Source organism: Salarias fasciatus, chromosome 17, assembly GCF_902148845.1.
Source record: "Salarias fasciatus chromosome 17, fSalaFa1.1, whole genome shotgun sequence".
NCBI lineage: Eukaryota > Metazoa > Chordata > Actinopteri > Blenniiformes > Blenniidae > Salarias > Salarias fasciatus.
Window position 1 is genome coordinate 11,574,531 of NC_043761.1, and position 22,864 is coordinate 11,597,394.

General features: G+C 44.0%; 2 protein-coding genes and 4 non-coding genes across 12 annotated transcripts in view; 3 read left to right on the forward strand and 3 right to left on the reverse strand.

Annotated features, from left to right (window-relative positions):
- The window catches only part of wnt5b (wingless-type MMTV integration site family, member 5b), a 99,666-nt gene extending 84,300 nt beyond the window's left edge, over positions 1-15,366 (reverse strand). For 2 of the 3 annotated variants that reach the window (XM_030113698.1, XM_030113699.1), the window contains exon 1: positions 15,004-15,366. In XM_030113698.1, the coding sequence (XP_029969558.1) occupies positions 15,004-15,232 (229 nt within the window). In that variant the 5' untranslated portion in view covers positions 15,233-15,366. The remainder of the gene's footprint in view (positions 1-15,003) is intronic. The other variant, XM_030113700.1, reaches the window with a different exon arrangement.
- trnal-caa (transfer RNA leucine (anticodon CAA)) lies at positions 50-160 on the forward strand. Its single transcript has 2 exons — positions 50-87; positions 115-160. It is a non-coding gene; the product is annotated as a tRNA-Leu (tRNA).
- On the forward strand, positions 1,280-1,390 carry trnal-caa (transfer RNA leucine (anticodon CAA)). The gene is made up of 2 exons: positions 1,280-1,317; positions 1,345-1,390. It is a non-coding gene; the product is annotated as a tRNA-Leu (tRNA).
- Positions 3,513-3,623, forward strand: trnal-caa (transfer RNA leucine (anticodon CAA)). Its single transcript has 2 exons — positions 3,513-3,550; positions 3,578-3,623. It is a non-coding gene; the product is annotated as a tRNA-Leu (tRNA).
- Positions 15,367-16,115: 749 nt separating the features above from the next.
- On the reverse strand, positions 16,116-16,226 carry trnal-caa (transfer RNA leucine (anticodon CAA)). Its single transcript has 2 exons — positions 16,189-16,226; positions 16,116-16,161 (listed from the first exon to the last, which is right to left on the reverse strand). It is a non-coding gene; the product is annotated as a tRNA-Leu (tRNA).
- A 5,466-nt stretch (positions 16,227-21,692) lies between these two features.
- LOC115404391 (ELKS/Rab6-interacting/CAST family member 1-like) overlaps positions 21,693-22,864 on the reverse strand; it is a 112,728-nt gene continuing 111,556 nt past the window's right edge. For all 5 annotated transcript variants that reach the window (XM_030113692.1, XM_030113694.1, XM_030113693.1 and 2 more), the window contains one exon: positions 21,693-21,991. In XM_030113692.1, the coding sequence (XP_029969552.1) occupies positions 21,854-21,991 (138 nt within the window). In that variant the 3' untranslated portion in view covers positions 21,693-21,853. The remainder of the gene's footprint in view (positions 21,992-22,864) is intronic.

Sequence of the window (22,864 nt, forward strand, 5' to 3'; positions counted from 1 at the left end):
CAAACGAGTCCTGTAAAATCTGGATTTTATGTTGCTTTGCTCAGTCAAAGTCAGGATGGCCGAGTGGTCGAAGGCGCCAGACTCAAGGTGAAACTCCTTCCTCATTAACGGGACTTCTGGTCTCCAAATGGAGGCGTGGGTTCAAATCCCACTCCTGACAGTTCCTTTCTTCTCTGTAAGTCTCTACACCGTCCTCATTTGCTTTTTGCTGAGTCAAACAGTAGACTCATTGGATTGACACCAACAAAGGATCAAGACGGGCGTGAAAATAAGATGCTCAATAAAAGATGCAAAACATCTCAGAAATGGAACTAAACCATGTCCCAGCTCCTGACAACAACTTTTAACAAACAGTGGTAGTTATCTGTTTCGTCTGGGTTGGGTCTCATGGGGCTCTTCACGATTGATTTTTTTTTTTTTTGTCTTGCTAAGTGCTCAGTGTTAGGATGGCTGAGTGATCTAAGGCGCCAGGCTCAAGGGTTACATCCTTCCTCCTCAGTGGAAGTTCTGGTCTCCAAGTGGAGGCGTGGGGCGTGGGTTCAAATCCCACTCCTGACAACAATATTTTCACTCCTATACTGATTTGAACTGGAACTGACCCATCTTCCTAGTTCCCAGCATGTTCCTCTATTCGTTTGTTGATTATATGTTCTTTACAAATCAGGCATTAACGCTTTCCGGATTTCATTCAGTTTTAGATCGTAGAGCTCAAATCTTCAGTTAGAAACCCACAAAAGATCAGAACATTTTATGTCCATTTCCTAGGCGGGTTGATCTGATGGTAGAAAAGTACCTTCCACCCCTTTGTACTTACTGTAATGCATGTTTTGGCAGGTTGTTGTGCAATCATTTCTTTGTGATAGAGAAGATAATAAATAATAATAATGCATTGGTTTTATATAGTGCTTTTCTGGACACTCAAAGATGCTTTACATTGCATTATTCATTCTCTCCATACTGGGTGGTGGTAAGCTACTACTGTAGCCACAGCTGCCCTGGGGCAGACTGACGGAAGCAAAGCTGCCAATCTGCGCCATCGGCCCCTCCGACCACCACCAACCATTCACTCTCACACTACTTTCATACTTAGGCAAGGTGGGTGAAGTCTTGCCCAAGGACACAACGACAGTTTTACGCCTGCGGGAGAGGGGATCGAACCGCCAACATTCCAGTTATAAGACTTTAAGGCTCTACCAACTGAGCGACTGTCACCCCAAGAAGACAATGGTGAAGCAAAGGAAATGTATCTTCGTATGTGACAAAACTCTCATATGACATTGTCAGGATGGCCGAGTGGTCTAAGGCGCCAGACTCAAGGTGAAAGTCCTTCCACATTGATGGGACTTCTGGTCTCCAAATGGAGGCGTGGGTTCAAATCCCACTTCTGACATGGTTTTTCCTCTCTGAAAGTACACATAAACTTAATGTCTGACAACCAAGACCTGCCCCTTGAAGATTTGGGCCACATGCTCTTTTTGTTGTCAAACTCTGCACCTTCCTCGTTTGTCTCTTGTGAAGACTCACTGGTTTGAGACATAGGATTACTTTTTTTTCTCCAATGGTTTTGTTGGAGACGAGTGTGATGAATGACAGTAAATAACAGATGCAAAACATCTTTTAATCAGCCCAAGAAATACAACTATAGGTTGAAGGCCTTTTAGTTATTTGATGATCAGAGAACTGCAACAAAAATGTGATCACTGCCTCAGAATGAACACGTGTTTGCGATAATAAAAATCAGGCATTAATCCTTCTGGATTTGCTTCTGTTTTAGACTCTTCGGTTTGAAACCCACAGATGTTGCTTAAGGTCCATTTTGTTGGCGGGTAGCTCTGATGGCAGAAATGTGCCTTCCACTCCTTCGTACCTCCAGCAATGCATGTTTTTACCGGTTGTTGTTTGATGGCTTCTTAGGCTGTGTTCACACCAAAGGTATTTGGCTTGACCTGGCTGATGTAGCAGCCCGTGGTCGAGCCAGGAGCGACAGTGTGAGCACATTTTTCACGTTGGGCCAACCTACTTTTGGGTCGAGCCGGGGCTGCTTCGAGGAGGAGGTCCGAGGTCGACCCCCGCTCGATCTAGATGCAGTGAGAACAAGGTCGCTCCCTGGTCGAGCCAACTTTCCTCATTCGCCACGCTTTTGTCCATGTGAGGCTTCCGTAACGCACGACATGAACTGTTATTCTGAGTGCGCACATCGAGCATGGTGGAGAGCCTGTCTTCGTTCTGAAAGTGAGTGATTTGTATGGCCTGCAGAAAAATCATGTACAACAGAACAACAGATCTGGCTGCGTTCCGTCTACGGAACGGAATCACCGCAGCACACCGCCTGCGGTGTCTCTGCAGTCTGGCCAACTATGTGAAAGACTCTCTATCTCTCAATGATAAAGAATCCTTAAAAAAATTCCTCGATCCAGACAGTGATCCGGATCACTACCAAAATTTAATTGATTCTAAGTTAGCCCAAGACCCACCTTTCCACCAAGTTTCATTGCAATCCATCCATTACTTTTTCCATGACCTTGCTAACAAACCAACCAACCAACAAACCAACAAACCAACAAACCAACAAACCAACAAACCGACGTGATTACATAACCTCCTGGCGGAGGTAATAAAACAACATTGTGATTGGAGCGGAGCGGTGCGGAGTGGTGTGGCGTGCGGCGCACGGCAAGTGGCGCAGCATGCGGCACGGCACGCGCATGCCGCACAGTCCCCCTGCCGGGGGGCCTGCCCAACTATGTGAAAGACTGGCCTATCTCTCAATGATAAAGAATCCTTTAAAAAATTCCTGGATCCAGACAGTGAGCCGGATCATCACCAAAATTGAATGGATTCTAAGTTAGCCCAAGACCCACCTTTCCACAAAGTCCGTCCATAACTTTTTCCGTAATGTTGCTAACAAACCAACCAACCAACAAACCAACAAACCGACATGATTCTATAACCTCCTTGGCGGAGGCAAAAAACACGTCATAAACACATAATCATTTCATCAACCTGTCCGACGTGTTCAAAAAAGAAGCTTGATTTGTCAGAAACCCGCCCAATCTGGCAACACAGAGCTGCTCCAGTCATAGAGCTGTTTTGCGCCATTTTGGTTTCACTTGACTTTCCTGCAGTGACGAAGTACAAAACCGTTCATTCTTCTAATGCGTACAATGACTACATCACGTTGTTTGTTCTGTATTCGACCAGAAGAAGTAAAAAAAAAAAAAGAAATAGAGTATTAAGGCAAAAACACGACACAGATTTTATTTAGAATTCACTTTTTTTTGGAACAAGTATCGCGTTTCCTATCGCAGCTTGCTTCTGTCTGGATTGTCGCCCTTTTGGTTCGACGGTGAGAACACAATTCAGTTATTAATGAGGAGGTTGATTTACAAATTCACACTTCCAAAAAGGGGTCCTGGCTCCACCCATGTCGGTATGAACATGCCCTTCATCGCTGAGAATACTGAAGCAAAGGGAATGTGTCTTCACATGTGTTCAAAAATAGGCAGGACACTGTCAGGATGGCCGAGTGGTCTAAGGCGCCAGACTCAAGGTGAAGCTCCTTACTCAGTGACGAGACTTCTGGTCTCCAAATGGAGGCGTGGGTTCAAATCCCACTCCTGACAAAGCATGTCTTTTCTGTCAGTATAGGCAGAAACTTGATGCTTATAATCACCAACACCTGTCCCACCGATATGTAGTCCACATGTCTCCACATCTTCCTCATTTGATTATCTCGGCCATAAAGTAAATATAACGCTACTGGATGTTCATTTTCTTTTGGTTATCTGATCGTGATCTGTCAACTACATTACCTGCATGAACACTGCCTCAGTATGAACACGTCTCCAATAAGAGGACAACTAAATAGTATGAAACTCATTCAATCAGCCATAAAATCTTAAAGCAGCATTTCCTGCTTGTTTGCTTCTTTTAGGCAGGTTGCTGTGAGCTCTGAGCTGCTTTTTAATATTTCTCCTTCTCTGTTTTCCAAGCGTATAAGAGCTCAGGTTTTATTTAGCTGGCATGCCATCTAGCCCACCCATGTAGTGTGTGTTTGTGTGTGTGTGTGTGTGTGTGCGCGCGCACACAGTGAAACTGATGCTAATAGCAGGCAAACAACACACACAGTGAGGCTGAATGACAGAGCGAGCGTCAGCACACCTGGAAGCAGCTGCATGCAGAGAGTAACAATTCCCCTGCTGGCCGCTAATGGTACAGCCCTGCTGGAGTGGAGGCAAATGGCCTGGACCCAACCAAGCATGATGGGAGGAGGGAGCGAGTGAGAGTGGTCAGAGAAAATGAAGGGGGGGGGTTATTGGAAGAAGCATAGCTGTCCCTCATGAATTTAATTTGCGGAGAGTAACCAAAACAAAAGGAAACACTGGAGTAAAGATGTGTGCGAGGAGGAGGGTTCACACCACAGTTTAAAATGTCGCCTTGAACTGTTACCTCTTGATTTATCTCCTTACCCTCCCATCCTAACATTCCTCTCTGCTCCAGTTTTCCTTTCTTTATCTGCTACCCTGCTCTCTTCTTCTCGTCTTTGTCCCTCCATCTCTCTGTTTGACCTCTCACCTTTATCCCTTACTCATATGTCTCTCCCTCTCTCTCTCTCTCTCTCTCTCCCTCTTCACTGTTACAGTAATGGGTTCCTGTGATGCAGCGCCCTCTGTCTGACTTCATTATTACTACAGATCCTAATTTCAACTCTTTCACAACTTTAAAGGAAGTCTTTTGGCTACAAACAATGAATTGAGTCATTCACATGGAGAAAAGCACTGGGATATTAAAAGAAAAAAAGACTATTGGCTTCCATCAGAGTCCACCGTTTTTTTACATGTCAAAATCTGCACATGAACTCTTTAGTACTTTACATCTGCGAATAATGGCATAAATCATGAGTTGTTGTGAGTGCATAAATATTTTGGAGACAGATGCTTGGAATGACTTAAATCTAACTGAAATCATTGATACACATTGTTATTTCTTTGGTTTCATGTTGAGTTTCATGGTTTTAAACTGGTGTGTGCCCCAGATTGTGGGTTCGAGCTCTGCAGTTGTGTCCTTTAGCAAGACACTTTACTACACGCAAGGGAGAGATGCTTCTTTGACTATTCAGCATGACAGACAATATGCTGATGGGCACCTGGGCGGCGGAGGGTGGGGGGGGGAGGCGCAGTCAGGTCTATTTCTGCAGACTCAAGAGTTGAAGAGATCAGAGATGAGAGTCAACTACAAACTTCTTGAGCGCAAATTTGGAACATTTTTCTCTCTTTTCTCTCCCAGAACTCTGATGTTTCACTCAAATGAATTAAATGGCGTAATTTGAATTTGATCACTATATATCAAAGGACATTAAACTTTTTATCTGGTATGTTAACATGTGTTCTGTTTTCTTCAGAGTTTGTGAACCTGCTTTATTGCAAAGACAATCTGTTGGCTTGTAGGATAGCATTTTAGATAACTTACACACTTCAACATGCCATTTGCTCAATAACAATACATTTGCTTAATCCATGCTTTTATTACAGCTGCAATGAATTCAATGTTGGGCTTAGCAAGAGGTCACTTGATTGATTACAACTGGATCAATATGAGCGCATTACTCGAATCCGCACGTTGATCCATTAATTTTAAAACGATCTTATTGGATTTTAAATGTTTTCTTGTCATTTCCTCACAGCAGTTATACTCATTTCATTTAATCTGTAATAAATGTGGTCACCATTTTTTTTCTGGTATTAATAAAATATATGTAACATCAACTTTATTATTGTGTTTTGCTATTTTTTTCTTTGTCAGTTCTACTTATTTGTTCTCACTTCTGTGTGTCAAGATGAGCCGAGTTAAAACCTTTAAAAACGAGTGCGTCCCAGTCGAATTGCATAGAGAAATCTCTGCCAACAACAGCAGAACACAAGGCGCTAATCACAAGAGAATACAGTGGTTTGGCTACCAGAGTAGTCATTTTTACATCAATTTCATTAACAAGTACAAAAATATAAGTAGCATCATTTCTGCCGCATCTGAGACAAAAGTCACAAATGTTTCCTTTAGTTTGACACATGAATTACTCAAATCAGATGTTGTGGTTGCAGAAAATACACTGGTTTCCTTTTGGTTTGAACATTTTTCGAGTAGATTATAAAAAAAAAAGAAAAGCTTTCAAATATCCGGCCAGTTATAAGATGCTTCAGCATTGATTTCACTTCACAACACAGCGGAGAGCAGAAGGAAACCCTGTCGTCAGGGCAGATCGGAGACAAGTGATGCTGCTCTGCAGGACACTTTATGTCGCTCTGAGGAGGGAAGCTGAAGTGTTGGAAGCTTGCATCCACGTTTTTTGACGATTTGAAGCCACTGGCTAAAACAATAACATGAAATCTGAAAAAAAAAAAAATCACACTGTAAAAACCAGGGAAATAGATAAAATGGGTCCTCAGAAAGCTATAAAGTCTATCTGAGCACATGGAATCAAACACTGTGACATGAAGGATGCTATAAATAAGTCTTTTCAAGCTCATATACGTACAGCCAAGTTGGATTTCAAATAGACCAGATGAAACAGTGTTTCCTTGTGAAAACAATCACAATAATTCCAGTTGATATGAAATCTAATAGAAACACAATAGTTCTCGTCCGAAGTAGTTCTCGTTTGATGCTAATGAATTTTTGCAAAGCAATGACCAGTTTGGAATTTGAAGGGAAAAAAAAATGCAGTTAGTGTGCTTCAGTCTTCTTTCGGTCATTTTTATGCTGTGCACCGGTTGGACTGGACCGCTTTGGGCCTGCGGGACACACGTTTCCCACACCTGCTATAAATTAAGTCCTGCTCCAGGTCAGCCGGGGGTAAACAGAAGGAGAGCTGCCTTCATATGAATACATGTATACACGGCGTCCTTGCCCCAATGCCGCGCAGACGGATCCCCGTACATCTATTGAATGCGATGAGAAAAAACACTATTCTGATCTCGATTCAGGCGGCGTGCCGCACTTGACAGACGATGCAGCAGCGCGGCGGCGACAGACGCTGATGTGAAATATATGCTGCTGCATGTGTTAAAATATGCAGGATGAAATTCAGTAGCTATAGCGCTCCTCTGCTAAGTGTTTTAACCCCTTTGCACCCAAAGATCAGCGGGGTGTGAAAAGGTTTCTGCTTTGGTGGAGGACTCGGCACCGGAGCATCACAGCTGACAATCTGATCCACAAGACAGAATTCTAGAAGCCGATAGACTGTTGGATTATCCTCATTAGAAAACGAGTGCTGCTTCCAAGAAAATTTAATAGTGACTCTCTAAGAGATTGCTTTATCTTTTGAATTACTTAGAAGCTCATATTCTTGCTTTTCCCAAAGAGTATATTGTAATTTTTCATACATCAAAAAAAACTGATCAAATAAACCGAATAAATTTGAGCAGTGTTCTCATTCTGGGACGATGCAATGATGCTGTTGCACAATTTATTTAATTAACTGCTCTTCATGCCCACTGGCCATGTTAAGTGTAGCAGCCTGGAGTCATAAAACCACAAAAAAAAAAAGGACAAACAGAGTAGGAAACGGCCTCTTCGTTATCCAAAAAGCTCATTTGGCAAAGAGTCGGTGTCCTGTTTTAACGCAATGCAGTGTTCTGCTCCTCTCTGTCCCAACGTACAGCCGAGCTGCGCTACAATCACAGCATTTCCTAATAAATCACTGCAGCCAATCACTGATGGATGTGCTTTGAAAAACAAAAAAAGTGTGTGTATGTGAGAGAAAGGGAGAGAGAAGGGGAGAGGAGGGGGGTAAATCAATGCTGTCTGGTACCTCTGTGATTTTTTTTTTCTTTCCTTTGGACAACTGACTGATGCTTTGTTGATCCCTCTGTGCACGCACACACAAACACACACACACACACACACTGCAGGCAAAAGTGTGGGACAGACTGATGAAAGGATGATCAGAGAAGACAAACTGAGAAAAAGAAAAATAGAAAGGAAAGAGAAAAGAGGACGATAAGGAGAGGGAAATGGGAGGGAGGGGAAAAAAAACAAAACAAGGATCGACTACAGAAAAGAAAATATGAGCGTGAGAGCCAGAGCCAGCTGCTTTGCCATCAGAAACAAGGAAATAAATTTTAATTTGATCTCCTCTCCCCGTCTCCCCCTCAGTGTCTGTGTGTGTGCTGACAGATTTGGTGTTGCCTCAGTTCAGAGATTGGTGAGAGAAAAACACACTGTAATTATCTAGTAACAGCACCTGGGCACTGGGAATCTCAATATATTAAAACCAGCCTCTCCAAGTAATACAAACACACACACACACACACACAAAGAAAAATAGACAAAAGGAGAATTTTGGCAGATTAAAAAAAAAAAGAATTCAAAAATACGTGAAATATCGATGCAAAACGAAGGAGACGTCTTTATATTTACTAAACTGTTTGCTTGAAACTTGAACCTTTGCAAATCATGAGCAGATGTTATCCTCTGCAGCATGACTCACTCAGCCGTGGGATTCAGGTACAGGTCGAGGATAGTTTGGGTTTTTTTAAATTGCCATCCCTCAGTTTCATTTGGTGCATTTCGTATTGAATCCACAGTGATGAAAACCAGGAGGTGTAAAGAGGCTCTAATAGAATAAAACTCTTCCACTTTTCTCCTCCTGGTTTCTTTGATGTGGTGTAGTAGCAGACATTGACCAGTAGGAGGCAGCGTTTCCTCTCCTCTGACTGACTGAACGTCCATCATTCTTCTGACTTCAGCTTTCTCCTTCACTCCAGTTCATCCTCTAAACATTCACCGTGTAGTAGTAAACACACTCAGGAGCGATTCGGTCGTGTGTGTTTGCGCTTTGAGCAGATTTATTTATCGCTGACAGTGACGAGAGGAAGTGTCACATTGAGCACATAAACACAAACAGAAACTCCAGATCCATGAACCTCTCTGGTCCGAACGGTCCAGATCCTCACATGGATCCAGATCATATCAAAAACCAAACCACAGATGAGAAAATGCCCCCACACGTGTCAATACATATAAAACTCCCCTCGTTCAGTCTGCAGAGTCAGAAAGCCTCATGTCGGGCGAGCAGCTTTTTTGACAGAACAACATGTTTTGCTGAAAATTAATCGAAAAAAAAAAAAAAAAAAACAGCTCCAGACCCCAACTCCCCTCATAGGGGTGAGAAGAGCAGATAGTCGACAACTTTCATTAACACCAACTGTGGATCATTGGAGGTGTGTTCACACGTGCAGATTTAGCCTGATTAGATGAGACCTCTGTGCAGGTCTTGTGTGGAAGTGTGAAGTCATGATGTGAAACACACACACAGGCTGATAGCATGCTTCTGAAGAAACAGAAAAAACAGGGGAGAAGATACGTTTTGCAAGGAGTTACTTTGCATTCCTATTGTATACATATATAGGAAAGTCAGTCTTTCATTCAGTCCTGCATTTGATTTTTTAGAGTGGTCCAGTAAGGATGCTGCCACCAAAATCCCAGTTGACTCCAAACACAACTATGGTGAAGCTTAATTAAAGCAAAGTACGAACAAATGAAATGCTAAAAATCAAAAATGGCATTTTTCCTGATCCCTAACTCCTCTTTACACGTTTTTCCCCCAACAGCAGTGAACTGAACCACACAGCTGGAGCGAGGACCCTGGAGTGACAGCTTCTTTAGCGCGGCTCGCTCACGGAGGCATGGACAGCGGCACAGAAACCTTGTTATACCTGAAGCGAGTGAAGCAAAACCTCCTGGATGGCCAGTGAGCCCGCTTCCTTCAATCCGCTGCTGTTTGATCTAAAAATAAGACTGCACCAAAGATGTTTACACCAACCAAACACAGGATGTGTCAGGTATCCACAAGGGAAAAGGAAACTAACCACTGGTGGAAATGCATTCAAAAGATCCGGCTACATGGGTTTGAGCCCCATGTTGGGCGCAGGAGCTTTTTAAAAGGTAAGAGAAACTAATCCTGCGTAACTTATCGACCACTAGGAATATTCTGGCACAAAGCATGACACTGCTGCATGAACAGCAAAGGATAATCACCAACAACATTTACTAATCAGTAAAGGATTCTATGGTAATAGAGAATTTCAAATTAAAGGTTCATTGTGTTCACTTCACTGGTCGTCCCGGAAACGGAAGACCGTCCGCTTGTTTGGTGCACAATCGGCACGAGACGGCAGCGTCAACACTTCTGCAGAAAGCATAGCGGAATCTGATTGAATCAGACCGACTTATTTACATCTCTGCTGCAGGACTCTGCAAATGTTTAGAGATCCGGCGATGAGAACGAGAGAGGCGTAAACAAGCCATGTGCCACAATCAGGACTGAGGTTTTTGGCCCCGGCTGTAATTTCTGTCCAGAAATAAAACCTCCAGAGGTCCCTCTCTTTTTATCTCTGTTTCACAGCTGAACCTCATTGAAATCTGTTTAAATTACGGAACTAAAAAAAAAAAAAAACTAGCTTCAAGGTTCATCTGATACTTAGAAACCCCCTCCTGATGTGAAATCCAGTGACCCATAACAGAGGATTTTAAAAAAAAGACAAAAAGAGAAGTGAACGGAAAGAAAAAAAAAACCTGAAGAGTGATGGAAATGGAGAAAGTCAGAAAGTGAGAGAGTTAAAGCCTGATGAGAATGGACTTATTGTAGTGCTAAATAAGATTCTTGCTCCCATCTGTCTGGTTTGGTGTTCATCTACCGTCTACGCCGCCTGCCAGTGTGTGTGTGTGTGTGTGTGTGTGTGTGTGAATGGCTTCCAGCCCCGGTGCAGGTGTGCTGTTGATAGTTTTATCAGCGCTGGATCGAGGCTGCAGAGGAGAAGGGGGGAGAGGAGGGGAGCGGGAGGCTGGCGGAGGAGAGCAGCCGCCACTTCTGTGATGATCGCTGTGTTTATGCGGTGGATTTACTGTAATTGGCCGAGTGTGTGCTGCCGAACGGTCACACATCCAGAAGGTTTCTCAGCCTACGGGGCGCAGCACCATGTGGGGTCGCATTCACCGGAGTCAAGCAAGGGTCGCGTCTGACTGATATATATATATTTAAATTGACGTAATAGTCACCTTTAGTTATAAAACCCGCTGAAGGGAACAGTCTGCATTGTATGATTTTATATTTAAAGGTGAAAAGAAAGCAGTTTAGACGTTCAGTGGAAACAGACCTAGACATTTAAGAAACCTGAAACAAAGAAATAGAGGTTTTGTGCCACAAGTCGTCATAATGGCCTCCAGAGCGAGGAACGTTTAAGTCTTTTTTTTTTTACTGGCAGACTAGTAGATATAGTTCCGTTGAGTTTACACAAAACTTCCACCACATGAAGTCAGTTGTTTCTGGTTAAAAAAAAAAAAAGGTATCATTAAGTTTTCAACAAGTTCCTGTTTTCACTTGTCACAAAATGTTTATGCTAACAAGCAGGCTTTGTCGCAATTAAAACCCACAGTCCCTGCAGAGCAAACGGGTGGATTTAATGTAAATGGATCAGTGGCCAGAGAAGGCATTAGTTCCTCTTCCTCTGGCGGAGCGCTGCTGGGTAATCGCCGCCGCTCTGGCCTCATACTGCGCGCCTTGTGGCCGTCCGGTCTGTGACTGTCCCCTTGTACCAGCCGCCGGATTTATAAAATGGTTTCAGGCGCTATAAAGTGTCCAATAAACCTCTTTTACTATTAGTGCAGGACACTGCTTTCATACAGCTGCTGACCACTGCGACCACTGACCACACACACAAACACACACACACACACACACACACAAGCAGGGGTTGTCATGTACTTACTTACAGGTCAGACACATTTTGAGGGCCGCTGGAGTCGGGACCTTTGCCAAACTCCAACTCCATGTCACTCCACCCTGCCGCCCCGCTGACATCATCCCATATCCCCGAACCACCGGCGCAAAAAGGCCAACACACACACACACACACACACGCAATAAGCACAACGCCGTACCGACAGCCCACAGAGTCACATTTTGAGCGCAGACGGACATGCAGAAATGCATCTGCACACGGCTCTCGACCATAATGACTACCGCGCGGCCACAGTGCATTGTCAACACACACTCACACACACTCTAATGGAGCCACTTAAGTGCAGGCTGCTGCCTCAGAGTCAAGTCGTCATGTTGTATTATAGCAGGACTTCAAGTAGCTGAAGCAGCTCAGCGGCTATTACAAATGAATTACAATATTAAAAGGTCTGGGGTTTTTTTTTTTTAACTACCCTTAATAAAGCATAAAACTTTGAGCTGTGCTCAGCTCCTCTTTCCCACAATTTGTGCTCTTTATTTTCTGTTTAAGTCTCGAAAGCAAAATCAAAACCGGCGGAGATGTTAAATCAAAGCACAATCTGTAATTTCCAGGTTTACATTTTCCTTTTCTGCTAAAACACCACAATTACTATCATCATCATTATCATCACCATAATCATCAAAGGACACACACACACACACAGACAGACACACACACACACACACACACACAGGGAGGAATTCCCAGGATTCAAGTGGGCCAATCACAGATCGGCATTTAAAACACAGGCTCTTGAGCTGGAGAGCCGGAGAGGCCGTCCTCTTCACATGGACCACCATCTGTGTGTGCGAGTCCAACTCAGTCATTAGTGCTCCCGGTGGGCTCAAACACACACATGTTACACATCCACAAAACACTTTCAGTGTTAAAGACCCCCCCCCCCCCAACCACTTCTCCCACACTTAAACCTTCAAAAGCAGTGTGTACACACACATACACACACTTACTGCATGATGCATCTAATCCAGTCGAATTGAGGATTTTCTGCCTAATAATTACGAACAAACCTGACATTACTGCAGTCACCCTTTGATTAGATTAAGAAATATTTCCCTATTTTCAAATCCAGTGCGCACACAGACACACACACTCTCACACACAAGGACTTCACAATACACTCCTGAATGACCTTGAGGACCCGTTTGTGCTCGCAGACAGCCCATCTTCTCAAATGTCTGGCGTGGAGACACACACACATACTCACTTACTCCCAATCCCTAATTACCGAGTCCCGGGGGGACGAGACGCTCACTTGAAGAAAAGGTCTTTCTCGCCAGTTCCGAGGGCAGACGAGCAGACCGGGACAAAGAGGGACGTGAACAATGAGAAGATGTTCAGAATACAGATTTCCCGGTGCGAGACGGCCCCGCGTTTTATTAATTACTCTTCTGTTTTTTCACATGAAAAAAAAGCTATTTGTCAATGTTTGACCGAAGGCTTTCGTGAAAATGATGCACGTGAAAAATAACGCCGTGAGGGAGGAAAGAGGAAGAACAGAAGAGGACTTGGTCGACGGGAAGGAGGAGGAAGAGAGATTATCTCTCTCTAATGGCTAACCTGTTGACAGCAACACTTTTCACCACCCCTATCTGCACATCTAATGTTACTATCTGCCCTGACACACACACACACACACACACACATACACACATACACACATACACACACACACACACTTCCTCCTCTCAATGCCTTTATCAGCCCTGCAGTCTGTTCTGTCCACAACTCATGCTGGTTTCGGGCTTGAGAACCACGAAGAACACGCAGTAACGCGGAGACGTCGCCGCCCGAGACGACCTCGGCTCACATGCTGGAAACGAATCCGACGGTCTGCTTTTTGGTGTGTGGTGACAGACGGGGGGGAGAAAAAACTCACTTTCTTCTGTTGTATCTGTTTTTCACAAACAATAAAGTGTAATTCTTGAGAGTGGAGCAGACTGATCAACCACATGAAGCGTGGTGGGGCTTCACACACATCTGTAAGGCCTCCCTGCATCTGGATGAAGAGTGTGTGGAGCGGCTTGATGCTGGACCCGCCCGAGTCCTGAGAGACTGTTGACAGGGAGGTTTACTCAGAACAACTTTTCTTTCTGCTCAAATAGTTTGTGGGATTTTTTTTTTATGATTGTAGGTGAGTTTCTCTGAGGTCAAAGGTTACCGTAAAAACTTAAGCACACAGGTTGGTGGACGCCTCACTGGCAAGAGAAACAAAGTCTACATCAATCCTTGAAGATTTGAATATCAAGACGTTTGTTGAGCTTTTACAGTTTAGAAAAACCAAACAAAGTTTATCATTCTTCATCATTTTGTCACAATCAAAACCCAAAATCTCAACCAGTGATCAACAACAGCATTAATGTTTGTAGATTATGAGATATTAACACTATATAAACACATTTTAACCCTGAATATAAGCAGTCAGACCTTCTGATGCTTTAACTTCACAAAACACACAGATCAGGTCAAAGGATAAACATGTCAAATCATCATTTAGAGCAATTCTAAAGAAAAGTGAGCATCCTTCCACCTCTGGCGTTGAGGCACGCTGTGTTTTTGGTACCTGTCAGGGATCAAGTCCCTTCAGTCAGGTCGGCTGGGATGCCTTGCACCCTGTGGCCCAGATGAAGGCAGAGCAATTTCCCTATGCTGAGAGAAACATTTGTGCAACATTTCTACCAAAATAGTCCTGGTCTCCACCGCAAAAGCGAGAGGGCTGCCTTCATTTGGACACACACACACACACACACACACACACACACACACACACACACACACACACACACTCATATACAGAACTTCACCACTGTCACACAGGAGCCAAAGTCATGAAATAGACCCATTCTGTCAGCAGACCGTGACAACGGAAACACTGTGGGGACAAAACGTCGACAAGTTCAAATGGAACAACGTCCAAAGACTTTTTCACCAACACTTGAGATGCGTGCGTGTGTGTGTGAGTGTATGTGTTTGTGTGTGTGTCCTGTTCAGCGCGCAAAGCCTCTTACAACCGTGTGCGCTCAAGTTCAAATCTATTATTAATCAAAAAGTACAGAGAAGACAGGAAATGACAACAAAAAGTAACTAATGATGTTATAAAAAGTTCTCATTTAGTATTAAAACAGCATATATTGTGCATGATGCACTGTGAACTTGGCGGCATCACTTTAAACGGTTTACTAAAACATGAAATGAAGGCACGTCTTACCTGCTCTGCGGGTTACAAAAGTCTCCACGAAGTTTCCGAGCAAACTTTCTCCTTCCTCCCACCCTCCGAAGCGCTCCAGACCGAAAAGTGTGACTTTGTGTCCGGCTGGGAAACTGCAGACGGCTCGGTGAGAGGCGCCTCCAGGCTGCTGAGCGCGCACACGCACACTCACACACACACACACACGCACTAACTCTTCCAAAGTGTCACTTTTTTTTTTTGGACACATGAAATGCCCTTCCTTCCTTTCACTCCTCGGTGTCACACAAAAGTCCTCGTCTCGCTCCCGAAAAGTGTCGTTTTATGGGAACATGCGGACGTGAAAGAAGAGAGCCTCCGGCGATCCGCGGACCTGTCAGTTCCCGAAAGTCCCAACTTGTCGCGGAGAAACGCAGAAAAGGAAGAAAAGAAAAAAAAAAAAGTCAAGAAAGTAGTTGCGCACGCCCCGAGCCGCGCTCCGCTCTGCGCGGGGTGTTCTCAGCAACAGGTGTCAGAAATGAAGCTGATTTCTTCACGGACATCACAACTTTCCAGACGCTCTCCGGCTAATTACGCACGCGGGGGGAAAAAAAGGGGGAGGAGGGAAGGTGAGGGGCTGGAGAGGGAGCTCTCCACTCTTTCTCCATGCTCCGTACTGTCTTCAAATATAAGGAAGATCTCCATCTGTCAGAGTACAGACAGTAACTGCAGCTTGAATCAGAGTTTATTAAGTTATAAGTGATCCCTGGTCAGGAGTTGGATTTGAACCCACGCCTCCAATTGGAGACCAGAAGCCCGTCGGTGAGGAAGGACTGAAGGACTGAACCTTCGAGTGTGGCGCCTTAGACCACTCGGCCATACACTGATCGTCTCTGAGGAACGAATGGAAAATCAATTGTGATCAGTTGAAAACATGACATGGAAGATCTGGTTTTACTTTTCACTTTCACAAAATCAGCCCAAGGAAGATAAGCTGTTGGGCTCAGCTGTCTGAAAGCAGACGCAAGAAGCTGGATTTGAAACCAGGCCATCATCTGGAGACCAGAAATCGTCTGGAGGTGGAAGAAAACTGTCTAGAAGTCTTGTGGCTTCAGTGTCTCAGACCCAACAACCTCTGTTTGTTAAAAAGGTGCTGTCAGGAGTGGGATTTGAACCCACGCCTCCATTCGGAGACCAGAAGTCCCGTTGGTCAGGAAGGACTGAATCCTTGAGTCTGGCGCCTTAGACCACTCGGCCATCCTGACACTGACGTATGAAATAATCTTTTGAGAAGATTGCAGAGTCAAGTTTGAGGGCATTTCAGTAATCTGATCAATAACAGTGACTCAACTCAGTTCAGCCGAGAAAAACCAATCAATCAATAATACAGTGTTATTATAAGGGCTTTTTATTGTCTTTGCAGCTAAATAAACCGAACGTTCGTCCAGAAAATAGAAGAAATGGAGTTTGTGCAGCGCTCGCCCTTAAAGAATGGATCCGATCAGATCAACATCTGTTGTTCGAGTTATTGATTCGATCTCTTAAATGAACTTTGGTCCTTATTCACAGTGAAAAAGAGACATTTTTGTTTCACGTGGCATCGATGAGCTGCTCCGATCTCCTGGAGGGGGAGACGGATTTGAACTTCACTCGGGAGGTTAACCCTTGTGTTTGCCAAGCGAGCGAGCCAGCGTTTAAAGGTGGGCCAAGCCAATCAAATTAAATCTGTCACTTTGATATAAAACCAAAGAGACAGGAATGGAGAGACGGCGGAGGAAAAGAAGAGGAGGAAAATGTCACCAGTGTATGAGGATGTTTGGACTGTCAGTGGCTAACAGCTTATTTTAGGAGCTCCACTCCTCTCACATTGTTTTTATTTCCTCTCTAAAGTTTTTCCTACCGCTCGCTGCCTCCTTCGGTCCCTTCCATCTTGCCAGTTTCTCTCCGTCTACTCCTCCCTTCCTCGCTGCGCCGTTCATCCCACCTACAGTCCAGTAATTTATTGACTTTGCCAGCCATTTACTGCAGATGATTATGGGAATCTGGAAGGCAGGAGTAAACCAACAATAAACAAGTTAATGCCTTCAAAACCACAACTGAAAGCATTAATTTCTGAGCATTAGAACACGCGGTGTGCTCCTGAATGTGTGTTTTTTGAAGCGGAGCTGCTGTTTGTTTTGGTCCCGGCCCTCTCTCCTTCGCCTCCCTCCCCGTGTTTTCTCTTTTCCCTCCATCACCCCTCTCCTTCTTTTTTTTTTTTTTTTTCTCTTTTCACTCATGTGTGATGTGATGTGCGATGATTGAAACCACATCGTCCCAAAGCCAACGTAAGCCCTCCCCGCTTCCCCTGCAGGTTTTTATTCCTCCTCTCAGGTTCTCCTGTGATAAACGCACACGTGTTCAGGTGCAGTCTGAAGGACGTCTGCGCAGAAAGGGGGGGTTTGTATGTGTGTTGTTAAATATCAGCAGGATCTTATCTTCACTTGATCTCTGCAAAGCGAGGAGTGAAACGGAGGGAGGAAAAATGTCTCCGTACATCCAAACAACTCTGAGGGCCGTTTTTTTTTTTTTTTTTTTTTTTTTTTTTTTTTGCAGCTTCGGACACATTAGATGTCAACTGATGTCAACTAATCTTTGTGTTTTATTAAAATTTGGTTCCAATCCACAGAGACATGAATCTGTCTAATTAAACAGCAGCTACTTTGACTGACAGATGGTCATTTCTGCAATTTTTGAACAGCGTAAAATCATTCCTAACCACGGATAAAAACCTAAATCAACAGATTGAAAACTGTTAGAAGAACCTTTCATGTAATAAATGGTCAACAACATTAATATTGACCAGTTTATATATGCTATAATCCTGAATATTTTCTATCTGCAGTATAAAAAATGTTTGCTTGACAGCTGAGAAATTATAGTTCTATCTTGTGAGAGGCTGTAACTGTGATTGAATGGAAATTTAGATCAGTTCACTAAATGACAAATGAAAAATTTCTCATGTATTTTAAGTTCTGTGCTATCAGACTCTTCAGAACAGGCTGCATGAAGATGTATTTATTATCGCTCCTGCTTTATTGAAGATTCAAAGTGAGATTTGAACGAACGAAGGACCAGAAGGAGTCGACTCTCGCAGTAACTCCTGCAGTCAGTCCAGAAAGTCCCAGACTGACCTCTGCACACAGGACCGCTGCGGCCCAACAGCGTGGATTAGTGTTCTTGGTATTTGTCGCGTTTCAGGCTTTTGAGAAGCATTTCCTGAGATGTTTTAGTTTCCTCTCTGTCGTGCATCCCGAGGGCCGAACGGAGTTTCCTCTTGTCAGTGCGCACACACTTGAAATCTGAATAGTTCAACAACAACTTCAGCTTAATATTCATGCATCGTGAATGTAGCTGGAGGTTTTCTTGGAGCAGGTGAATCCCACATAAATGTCATCTTTCAAATTGTGTGAATTTCACATTGTGTTTGATGCAAATGTAGAATTTATCTCGGCCTCCCCGCTGCCGTTTAAAATACGTGCCGGGATGTGAGATGATGAAACGATGTCCGGTGTTCAGTGGTCTGTGTCTCCACTCTCTTCTGTTCACCTCTCCGTCTCCATCACATAAATCAGGGAGTCATGCAGGCGTAGCTCTTCCTCCTCCTCCTCCTCCTCCTCCTCCTCCTCGCTCGGCCCGTCTCGTCTCCCTCCGCTGGCTTTTATTAGGACAGTAGATGGAGAAAGCAGAGGCCGTTCCCGCCGTCCCGCCACACGGACGGAGGACACAAAGCGTTGCCATATGTGGGGGTAAACATGCTGACAGGAGAGGCGGAATAACCCCGTCATGTTTTGATGCCTGCGTGGAAACTGTTCACACGGGAGGTCAAGTGTCGAGTGAGGGTCAGCGTCAGGGTGGCCGGGTGGACCTGTTAAAGCAAGTTTGATTTGGAATTATGAGCTATTGTTACCCTCATTACACAAACATACAGACAACTGCTTGAATTTGAAAGCCTCAAATAGGCTCAAAATGATTCAAAGTAACCTGTAAAATTGCACTGTCAAGGTCGATTTAGCCTCCAAATTACACTGCAAATAAAGGATTTGACGTCTTAGCTTCCTCCGCTCGTTCTATTTAAGGCTTTCCACCTGAAACTTTGTGTGTACTGTAAATATTAAGTTTAACTCTGCCAAGTTAATAACATGAACTTAATGTCATCACCCACTTATAAGAAGACAACCTGTTTGGGTTTCGTTCGCGCACTGTAAATATCGCTCGACGCCAAGGGAAAAAAGGTGAGAAAACGTCACATGTAGGTTTTATTCAAGAAAAATAAAAGGGTAAGACAGAACTGAAGGCTTTAGAATCGTCAAATTTGACGAAGTAAAGTGAAACAATCCAAACAAGGTCGTCATAAGACATGCAGAAATCAGTAAAATTCTATTAGCATTAGCATGTTAGTCTGGAAAAAACAAGAATTTGATGAAGTCTCCATAATTCAGTCATTCTGAAGTCATTAAAAAAGACATTATTTATTTAAATATGACAAGTTTACAGCAGAATTTTTGTCCGAGAATGTTCAAAACCCTCCACAAACTACACCTGTCTCAATGTAAAACTATTTAATCGCAAATTGATTAATTCAACCAAGACTTCAACAAGCTGTTTTGACAGTTTGAATCTCTTTATCTCTGATCTACTGGGAGTGTTTTAAAATCACAACAAGCGGCGGCACGAAACTGGAACAGGATGAGGCCTTTCTAAAGGACACTGGTGCAGATAGAGAGCAATAATGTCGTTATTGTGGGCGGATAGGAAAATATACCACTTGTGACAAGATAAGAAAAAAGAAGGCAGTCTGCGAAAGACGCAGATAGAGAGGACAAGGAAAGGAAAGGAAAGCAGGGGCCAGAAAACACGAGGAGAGGAAACCAGAGGGAACGGTGCCAAGCTCTGTCTTTATCATTTCATGGAAAGACAAAACTATCGACCGAGGCCTCGATCCTACATTTAAAAACACGCCAAGAGTCGAGGTGGATGTGAGGGTTCACCGAATGATTAAAGAGACGAGTGGCTCCTCTTCTGTCTTCCGTGTGTGAAAAGCTCTGACCGACGTACGCTGCTTGTTTTCCGTGGAGGGTCCCGAGTTGGAAACGCTTGGAAAGACCACAACAAATGAGCTAAGGAGTGGAGTTTTAATGACCAGACAAAACACAATAAAGACAAATCCATGTTTTATTCCGTTCTCTCGTTCCAGGTTTCAGGCTAAAGTGAGTCCCAGTCTTTGCGTTTCCCAGTGACAAACATTATCAGTATAAAACAAGACAGAAAATGCTGAATTTGCAGCACGTGCTCGAATCTGATGGATATTTTTTTTTCAGGATCAGGTTTTGTTTTGGCTCCTGGTTTACACCCATGTGGCCCCGAGCTGTTTTTTCGGACCTGACTGTTTTAGTGTTACAGCTTTAAGTTCGGGGCCCGGGCGTCCGGTCAGATCGGGGACTGCGCTGCAAACTCAAGTCTCGGGGCTTTGTGTCCACCGGAGAGCGGCTCGAAAACAGCAACCGTCAGTCGTGGCTTCAAGGTCTCGCTACAGAACAACACAACTGGAAAACAAACAAACAAACAAACAAATAAAAAAACCCCGAAAACTCTGCTTTAAGTTGAGACAATTTGACCATCTCATGCTGAGTGCTGCAGACTGCTGAATCATGCTAAGACGGTCAGAAAACATGCGGAGTGTCGTTTCCTCTGTAAACGGTGAGAACGAGAAGCTCAAAAGAAGGAGGGAAGGGTTCCCGGTGGACACAGAGCCGCGGTTGGACGTGAAACAAGCGCTCCTAGTAACAGAGGCCTGCCTGTGGGGGGGGAGAGGAAACCGTGTCGCTGTCTGCAAACCGGGAGAACAAAAAAAAAAAAAAAGAGAGAGATTCTGACATGTTACGAAGCATACCGATCAATAGATGACAACATCTTCAATTAAACAAGATTAGTGTTTTATATATATATTACCAAAGCAAAAAAATATATATAACATTTATTTTATATTCTCTCTCGAGAATGAAATAAAAAGAATAAGGGGAAAAAGTTCAGATCACTCTAAAGGGATTGTCATAGAGGCTTTTCTTTTTTTCTTTATTTTTTTTTCAAAGAGATCATCTGATCTGGACCCAGTTTCAGTCTGAAGGCCAAAAACTGACGCTGAGGTTGAAAATCAACATGTAATATCTACTGCGGCGAGTTTCAATAAAGGGACGACTGCGAGAGATATGGTGGTTTGTGCCTTTCATCCATCATGGAAAACAAGTGATGACGGTGTGGAGAACTCCGTGTAATTAAACTTTTCCCTTTGCAATTTACACAACTATCTAGAGACTGAAGCTGAGAGGAGGTACAAGCCAAAAGTAAAACACAAGAAATAAGAAAAAAAAAAAAAAAAGGAAGCACAAGAAGAAGAAGAAACGTAGCAGCAAATGATGTAAAGAGCCAAAGGCAGCTGAAATAAACACACTTCTGTATCTGAACCAATCAAATAGCGATGTGGCAACGGCGTGTAAGTCTGGTGTCAGAAGCAACTCGCTGAGCTTCCGCTGTATTTTCCAAAGAGGTGCGTCGAGCGCCGGGACGCGAAGCGTCGCAGTAGACGAGTGACGGCGACGGTTACACAGTGTGTTAAAACATCGGCCGTTCCAACCACTGATCACTCTTTCCTTCGGCACAATTAGAGCAACTGAAGATAATCGTTTGTGATCTTTTTTTTTTTTTTTTTTCTTAACGTCTGTGGCGAACGAAGAACAGAAAAACAGATGAAAGTCTGCGAGCGTGTGTCTGAGCCGGGCTTTGCTTGGCGTGTTAGTGGATGAAAAGGGCGTGACCTCGGGTCTGTCTCTCACTGAGCGCGCACGCCGCTCTGTTAGCTGCTGTCCTCCAGGGCGTTCACCACCTGTTCCAAGATGTCGGGGCATCGGTCGGCGATTTGCTGCAGGACCTGGTTGGCGTACTCCTGGAGCTCCGCCCCCTCCCTCTCGCACAGCGCTAACTCCGCCTCCAACTGAGAGGAAACACAGAGAAAGAGGACATTTTAGCAAGCGTGGATGCTGACAGTCATGATGGTATCGAGGCATCGACTTGCTTTTTTTAAACCATAGAACAATGGAAAGTAAAATATTCGTTGCACTGGCCACAGCTGTTCAACCACTGACTGTAATATATTACTTGCTCTTAATATATTGCTTTCTCAACACTGTACGGACAGACGACCGAGTTGGATTGTTATTACAGGTGACTCTCAGCTCTGAAACTGCTCTGAGATTTCTGCTTTTAACCTCACTGGTGTTTGAACATTTAACAAAACACAGCCTCTTCGCCAGTCGGTGAACTTTTCAGGTGATGCTGATCAAGCATTGTTTTCTGGGATAGTAAACCGGCCGCGGCTGAAAGCAGAGAGCAGGGATCTGCTTCTGAAAATGTCAAAACATTCTGTAACTTTGTTTTTTTTTTTTCTTCTTCACATTGAGGTAGAAAAGTAACATGAAGAGGGATATGAAGGACAGAAAAAATGAAAGGTTTAAGCCTACAAGCGAGGGCAAGAAGACGAAGCTTGCAGCCAAATGGATGATCAAGGAGTATGTTTAAGGCACACACACACACACGCACACACATATCGGAGTGTAATCTGAAAACACCACAATGTAGTTCTTTCTGTTCATACAGAGTGGAACATTTCTGAGAGAGAGCGCTGATGTTATTTTCTTTGGCTGCGGTCGAGCTGAGACGTCAAACCTAACTGGCTTAATGACCAATACATCTGTATCAATAAGACTGCCGCTCAAACAGTCATGTAACACAAGCCCACATTTATGTTGGTGTGTGTGTGTGTGTGTGTGTTGGGGGGGTGTGCATATGTGTGTGTGTATGAGGCCTG